The sequence below is a fragment of the Anoplolepis gracilipes genome, chromosome 10, assembly GCF_047496725.1.
Source record: "Anoplolepis gracilipes chromosome 10, ASM4749672v1, whole genome shotgun sequence".
In the NCBI taxonomy this organism is placed as follows: domain Eukaryota; kingdom Metazoa; phylum Arthropoda; class Insecta; order Hymenoptera; family Formicidae; genus Anoplolepis; species Anoplolepis gracilipes.
Genome location: NC_132979.1, coordinates 4,707,066 through 4,715,175, shown reverse-complemented (window position 1 = coordinate 4,715,175; position 8,110 = coordinate 4,707,066). Strand labels below are relative to the sequence as shown.

General features: G+C 31.9%; 1 protein-coding gene across 2 annotated transcripts; it reads right to left on the bottom strand.

The window, feature by feature from the left end:
* Window positions 1-1,078: 1,078 nt before the first annotated feature.
* LOC140670193 (uncharacterized) lies at window positions 1,079-7,307 on the bottom strand. 2 transcript variants are annotated; one of them, XR_012047483.1, is made up of 10 exons: window positions 6,898-7,307; window positions 4,709-6,420; window positions 3,988-4,351; window positions 3,733-3,896; window positions 3,158-3,622; window positions 2,690-2,987; window positions 2,428-2,590; window positions 2,075-2,334; window positions 1,802-1,974; window positions 1,079-1,713 (listed from the first exon to the last, which is right to left on the bottom strand). XR_012047483.1 is itself a non-coding variant. In XM_072900763.1 (9 exons), the coding sequence occupies exons 1-9, from the start codon at window positions 6,995-6,997 to the stop codon at window positions 1,889-1,891; spliced, it is 3,612 nt and encodes a 1,203-aa protein (XP_072756864.1). In that variant the 5' UTR covers window positions 6,998-7,307; the 3' UTR covers window positions 1,744-1,888. The 2 variants fall into 2 exon arrangements, 1 of the variants encoding a protein (XP_072756864.1); XM_072900763.1 differs by lacking the exon at window positions 1,079-1,713 and having other exon boundaries at window positions 1,744-1,974.
* Between the last annotated feature and the right edge of the window lie 803 nt (window positions 7,308-8,110).

Below are 8,110 nucleotides of genomic sequence, written 5' to 3'. Positions count from 1 at the left end.
ATCATTTTTAGTCTACTTATGAAGGAAAATGATATCGCAAGGAAGAACGATGCTGCCACTCGATCGCCGGATTGTAAACTCTTGTCTCGATGTAATGTTATCTCAAGAAACATATGTAGGTGTCTTTAAGCATTGTCTGTTGTCTAAAGTATAAAACGTTTGTTCCCCGTAAATTAAAATAACGAACGTACAGACAATAATAGTAAAGGAAAAGAGAAATATTTTATAAACAATACCCATACAACACAGAACTTTATCGCAAGATAGCTGCAATATATATTTTGTGTTGTATGAGATATCGTGTTAAAAAACTGTATCTTATAAACACTAGAACTGGATATTTTAACGAAGAAATCGAGCAGTGTACTTCGGAAATATGTTCCTGTCTGTATTATGTTAAAATATATTAAAAGAAAAGAAGAGATAAAGCACACACACTTTGCATCGTTACAATCAATTTCGTAAACATACCAGCGGTATCTATCAATTGCGGCATAAATCGCACGAATTTTATGACGACGAGCGTGATATATACAGCGCAATAATAATTGCGTAATAATATCCCGATGTCTAACTGGAATTATGCTTTTAATTGTTAAACACGAAATCATCAAGCAGCATAATATAATATAGTCGAGAAATATTTTGATGTAGATCTCATCGAAATGTAATTTTTGTAAAATATGTACAAAGAAAAAAAATAAGATGTACAAAGAATATTCTGGTTTTCTTTTATGCAATGATTAATGATGAATGATTTATTTAATGCGTATAACGAGCGTATTTAATTATAAAAAAAAAAAAATAGAATAATTGTGAATCACATGTAAGATTTACAATGTATTCTCTTGCTTTTTATTTGATTCTTTGTTCCTTCCAAGAGACCTTCTAATTTTATATATATATAAATTATACATAAATTTAACACAAATTCTTAGACAAGACTTAGTTTTTTTTATAAATAAATATACATATACATATATATATATATATATATATATATATATATATATATATATATATAGAATTAACTTAATTTTTCATAATTAATATATACATTTATCATTTATTTGCAACACTTATTGCAACATTGTCATCTTTCAATTTATCTCTAAATTGTTTTGCAGTATTTTATTTTTACATTATATAAATATTGATACTTATATATTAGTAACGGTTATAACTGTTGCTAATATCATAATTACTAGATTATATCGAAAATACTTAATATGCATTATCATGCACAATGATACATCCCTCACGAAGCCCAGAGAGATATATATATTTTTTTATTACAATTTATCATGATTGTAGCAATTAACTGCACGTATAAAAACATGTTTTCGTGATGCATAGACATTAATCACATTTATGTGATCCATAAATCCAATTAACATATATTGTTTGTTACTCAAGTCAAATATGCAATATCACTAATAAGTTGTTCTGTTGATTTATTACAGATCTTTGAAATACTCCTACATTGCAAGGTTGGGTCAATAAATAAACAGATGCAACGTATCTCGTTTTTTAATGCTATAAAATATAAATAAGCAATAATATAACGGAGTATAAAAATATTAATCGAAATAGGTATCGTGATGCATATATCGAAATCCCCTACATCGATCTTCCATTATCAGTTGATGCTTTGCATATAAATGTCACGAGAATTAACGTCGCGGATGTGTGAGCTTATCAATTATATACGATCTGGAATTTAGTGTGAAAAGAAATCTTAAATTGACGCAATATAAATGTATATTACATATTTATACATAAGAAAGTATGATACACATACGGCAGTAAAGTATGCGCAATAATACAAGCTGGTGTAATATATACAGCAATCACGATATTTGTTCGTATACTGCGAGCGCAGTATTGTTTACTGTAATTTCGCTGCTTCCTTCACTTTCCAGCGAATTAACTCCATGCAAGCGACGGCATCTTCTTTACTGTCATGACCACCAACTAAAATATTATAAATTATTATATTAAAATATTATTTTATCATATTATTTTTCTTCTTAAATATCTCTTTTTCCTTTTAGATATGAAAGATTAAACTCACTGTCATTTTGTATGAGTTTTCTGAGATATTCAGAACAGAGATTTTTCAATGCCCGCTTCTGCGGATATCCATTCTTATGCGGAAACACAACGCTGGTATCCACAACGGTATCGTGAAGCAGTCTCAAAGCTTTAAAATCGCTTTCAAGACTATGACCCACTAGAATTGTTTTGTCCGAAAACATTGTGAGAAGTGTAGCTTGTACATCTAAAATAGTCGTCGTCACGTCCTTCATGTCTTCTTCTGTAATTCCTGAAAACCTACCATAACAGAAAATTAGCCACATAAATACTGATATTTTAAACTACACATATATATGTCTAATCTAATCAATTTTAGATCTTATTATTTACCTTGTGTTATAATCAATTATTGAATTTTGTGGTTTAACTAATGTTTCATATATTACATTACAATCTTCATCAATTACTGTTACTCTGGTCAATTCTAAACCATGTGTAGTATAACACATTTCACAATCGAGTGCATAGACACCTTGCTCGTCCATAGAAACATCTTTGTTTTGTAACCATATAATGCAAGACATTAATAAACAATACTGATATATATACTTGGATGTATGGGGAAAAAAATAATAAGCTAAAAGTATTTTACCTTTCGATAAAGTTCTAACATAACCACGAAGATTTTCATAATCTGTGTAATCCCATACATGTGTCTTTGCGTCACAGCAACCAGTAGCTGATCCGTATTGTTGACAACAACTATACTTGCCCTCGCCTTTAATTGTAAACTTTCTTCCCCAGTGATATATACAGTTTTGTTGTTGTATAGCAAAACCTTGTTTATCTACCATGTATGCTTGGCCACATCGGCTGCATATTCTTTCATTAGGCACTTTTGACAAAACACTTTGGTTTCGCGCATTTATTACATATACCTTTGCTCGTCCCTGCAAAATGTAAAATGTATCTTGTTGTAGATAAGACGTCATTTTGATCGAAGAGACTGTAATTATACATTACGATTTTACTTATTATTCCTTATTTTATCATTTCATTTTTAGTAATCCCAATAAATTGTACTAATTCTTTTATTTTATTACCGAAGATTTTTCTTTACCTTTGTACCATCCGGATGTTTACGTGGAAACCCATTATCTCTGAGCTGCTCCTCAGACATGATCCATCTCTTGAGCATATTGTAGAGTGCAGGTCCTTTAAAATCTACCGTACTCTTTTTACTCTTGACTATGCTCCAAGAGCCTTTCGATTTGCTAGCGAGCATGGCTTCGTGAGATATCATACCGCAGTTCAATCCAGTGGACTTTTCATTCGATTTATTCTGATCGACTTCTTTCCTCAGTCTATGAGCTGCCAGCATGCAAGAACTTTTGTATACAGCAAGCGCCTTACATCTTTCGTGACACGCAAACTCTTCTTTAACAGCGCGTTGTGCTGCATCGTCACTATTTGTATAAATTAGTACGCATATATCGTGCATTAAATTAATATAATACTGACGAACGTTTAAGGGAAACTTCTGGGTAGCGACTTGAAGCGGTTCTGGACGTATCAGTTTAGGTATCTGAGGGCGTATAAATAAAATTTTAATGAATGCGCAATGTAGATATAGAAAAAAAAAACTCGTGTTTTAAGTTATATTAGAATACTTAAAAGTTTTTAATTAAAGCTTACCATTTGCGGAATGTGAGCTACTCGTACACTGCCCTTCGCAGTCTGTGCTGTTGTTTTGTTATCTACTTCTTTGTGGTCCCTGCACTTTGCCGCTGTTACTGCGACCTTTTTCTTTTCCATTGCAAGAGATTGTGCATATGGAACATGAGCGATTCTAACACGACCTACAATAGACATTATAAGATATTAATAAAAAAAAAATTCATCCAAAAATAAAACATAATACTAATGTAATTGTCACGTTGTTCAACTTGCCATTCACATTCGGTTGCTGATCGCTATTGCTTGTTGATGAAATGGATTCGATATGCTCTTTGTGTGAATTACTCGAAGACTGAACTGCTGACGTAGATGTAACTTGAGTCTTCATGTCAGCTGTCGCCTTCTCTGCGGCCTTTACCACCGCTACTTCTCTCATCAAACGCCATCGCTCGTACATTTTTTGTTCTGGTGTTATAAGTTTTTTTGGTGGCTGACTAGGACCTAATTGTCTAGTGACGCTTGTAGCCGCTGAAGGATGTGCGACTCTTTTCTTACCAACGTCTTCCACGTCTTCGGTTTCCTCTTTCAAAGATTTCTTGACTGATACTAATTTTGGATGATCAGAGGCTTGATATTCCTTAAAAAATGAATAAATATAAACATAAACGATAAACAACAAAATATAAACAAAAGTTTATTCAATACATTAAGTAAAAATAAAATTGAATTATATTTTTTTATTAATACATTTTTCCTTTTTATCAAATAAATAGGAGAAATTTTAAGTATTTGTAAACATATGTATATTTTAATTAATTAAAATGCAAATTTAAACATCACAAAAAATATTAATATAAAAGAGAAAAATGTGTTGAATATATAGATTGCATGTGTTAAATAGATTATAAAAGGGAGATTATTTCTAATATTATAAATATGTACGTGTAATATATAAATATGTAACAAGTCAATATTTATACATGTAAAAATTTACCTGAAAAATTCTTAGACATTCTTCTTGTACATCGTGATCAGAATCTGATAATTCCATAATTTCTTCGTCTATAAAAGAATGAATACTGTCTGCAGGACTATCAAGACTACCGGATGAATTCCTTTCGCTACTATTTTCTTTATGTTTTCTAGATTTTCTGGAAGAGTCACTAGATCTTCGACTTGATACCAAATGATGCTTCCTGTCGTTTCTACTGGATGTATGTTTATTCGATATAGCACTGGATGAATTTGATCTTGATTTATGTTTATCATGCCGGCTAGATTTATGATGATTATTTCGATCTGTCTTTGGAGAAGTATGCCTATGTCTTCGTGAATCCGAATGATCTCTACTGCGACGCGAAGAATCTTTATTATCACGATTGCTTTTTTTTCTATCTTTATCTTTATCTTTACTAGAGGATGAATGATGCCTACTTCTGGAATCTGATTCATGTCGAGATCTTTCTTTATCTTTCCTCTCAGAGCTGTGATAATCTTTTCTATCTCTTTTCTTGCTTTTACTATGGTTCTTGTGTCTTTCTTTTTCCTTATCAGTACTCTCTTTTGTACTTTCTTCTTTTCTCTGTGATAATTTATTTGTGTCACTTACTTTATGTTTAGATCTATCACTACTTTTTAAATCACTCATTTTAGTATCATAGTGATTATTATGCATTTTTTTATCTTTATTGCTTGTTTGTTTATCTACAGTATCAACTTTTGCATGTTGCAAATTTTCCTTTCCCTTTTCATTCACATCCTCTATTTGTTCAGCCTTTTTAATGCTCGTGTTAAGTTCATTGTTAGATATGTCTTCTATAGATTCATCGTCAGAAAATTTAGGTTCAATATCAAAAGAGTAATCTTGAGAATCCTCGCTGGCCGATGTTTTAGCTTGTTCTAATGCGTTAGAAGTAGTATGATCAGCAGTAAGAATCTCATCTATCATATCAAATTCTGGCTCAAACTGATCCAAAGTAGCATGGTTTAATTGTTGAACCGTTTTTAATGGCGCTTTGACATTTTTTGGGACATACTCCTCCCGTCTTTTCTTAGATTTCGGATAGTACACTTCCTTAAATTTAGACTGATAATCGTTCGAGTTGCTGTCGTCATATGAATTTGATGGGGATGAATCTGATTTAACTGTCGGTATATAACTCTGTACAGTATCTTGATCAATTGAATTGACTATTGCAGTAGGTTTATATGTAACTTCAGGTGATTGAGAACTAGTGGATTCCTGTAAGATATTTAACCATGGTTTTACCCTTTCTGGCGAAAATTTACGCTTCACAGCCACTCTACTCTCCCTGGTTGGCATATACGAAACTACAGGTATATGTCGTTTTTTCAATTCTGCTATTGGTGTTGGATTGTAAACACATGCAACTGGCTTCGTAATAGGTGTAGGAATTGTAATATGCTTTCCTACTATATTTGATGTAGCATTGCGCATAGGGATAGCAGAACCAGAGCCCAGGGTTGGCTTCAGTCCTTCCACTACTTGAGAGACAATGTTCTGCGAAACTTTCTCCGTGTCTGTGACTTCCTGATCCGCAAGTACTTTTTTTACAGCTTCTGTCACTAAATGTTGTAGCATATCAGGATTCGATGCCACAACATCGGCAGATTTATCCTCCTGTACTTGTCCCGTTGCCTGGGCCTCCACCACCTCAGCCATTCCTGCTGTACTTCCTGCATCTTCTGTATACAAATTATACATTAGCTTTTATTACCTCTAATTATTTAACAAGGTAATTTATGTATAATTAAAATGTTGGCGAAATCTATAACTTTTTTGCATATTTAATTTTCATTATTTAGAATTAGATTTTAAATCCACAAGTACATTAAGTTTGATTCTAATGTGTAAAACAATCTAGATATAATTAAAAGTAAAAATCTAATATTGAACAAATATTTTATAATTTTTTGTTAACATAACAAGCATGTGTCATGCAAAAAAATATCAGTCTTTCTTTATTGATACTGTGGACAAAGGAAACGAACAAAGGATCTGTCATCCCAACCGAGATCTTATTCTAACATTCATACAGCGATTTCGTTCAATTGGAACAAAAATCAATTTGCGGAATATCTTATAAAGATATGTCTTACAAAGATTAGGTAGCTTAAATCGTCGCGTATACCGAAGAGGATCCCGAGATCACACACTCTTACCTCGCCTAGCATGTTTGAAATGGCAATAGGGCCGCTCGCACGATCCGCTGTCAAAAAACGGACAATTTATCGTTTTGAAATAACCGGTGGAGGGCAACATAACTGATTCATCGCTCTCCGCTCTTCGGAGAGGCCATTCCCCGCGACGGATGCGTGTATTGTCGTCGCCCTTGCGTTATTATGCGAGCCGCACGTTTACGAGATTATCGCACGCTAGTCGAATCGTCCTGAAATGTCAACGATTTCAGACATGACATACTCATCAATCGCGTCACGCGTCAGAAAAAGAGATCGATGCGGCGAATGAAAGAATCCGACAATTTCGTTCAAGTCTAAAGTTAACATAACAGAGGTTACGTTACGCCGTCGTTCGGTTCGGAATCTCGGAAATGCGACACCATCGCGCAACAGCACGCATCAGCGAACTGCACGTGCGCCCCTTCAAATGACACACCGGCATACTCGAGCGGCACATTCGAATTTCACAGTGATGAAGACAAAAATAGTTGAAAAGCTTTATCAATTAATCTATATAATTAATCAAACTTTCTAAAATATAATTATGCTTAAATTGACTATTTTTTGTGCTTACATTGCAAATAAAAGATAACATCTATTTCTAAAACGATTGAACTTTATGATCTTTTCATGAGTTATTTTTTTCTAATGTAAATAATGCAAATGTGTATGTGTGTGTGTATATATATATATATATATATATATATATATATATATATATATATATATATATATATTCAAAGAGTATATCAATTCAAAAAGAATATCTGCAGAGCTATTCTAAAACTTTTAACGCATACGTTATGATTGTTTTTTTCCTTCTTAATAAGTAAAAAAAAAGACAGTTCTATTCTTCAATTTCTAAATAAATTGAGAAAGTTAGTTTAATACTATTATATATTTAATTAACCTAAAATCTTGTAATTAATTTAAAAAAGGAGTAAAATTAAAGAATATAAAACTATATTATGTGTCTAAATATAATTAAAATTTTATAAAAATCCATACAATATATCTTTCTTTCATTTTATTATTCTTATAAAATATATCTATTTTATCATTATACACATTATATTATATAAAATAAAAATGTGTATAGACTATATAAACTGCATACAGATATGTTTCACTCTAAATCTAATCCTCTTAAGTCATCAGATTCTGATATAATTATTAGTTTTAAATTTAGAAACTG

Excerpts from the sequence above, each read along its gene's own strand:
- LOC140670193 (XM_072900763.1), bottom strand. The coding sequence starts at position 6,997 with ATGTTGCCCTCCACCGGTTATTTCAAAACGATAAATTGTCCGTTTTTT. Across the intron at positions 3,897-3,987 it reads TCAGCAACCGAATGTGAATG|GTCGTGTTAGAATCGCTCAT; the intron begins GCAAGTTGAACA and ends TGTCTATTGTAG. Across the intron at positions 1,975-2,074 it reads AAAACTCATACAAAATGACA|TTGGTGGTCATGACAGTAAA; the intron begins GTGAGTTTAATC and ends ATAATATTTTAG.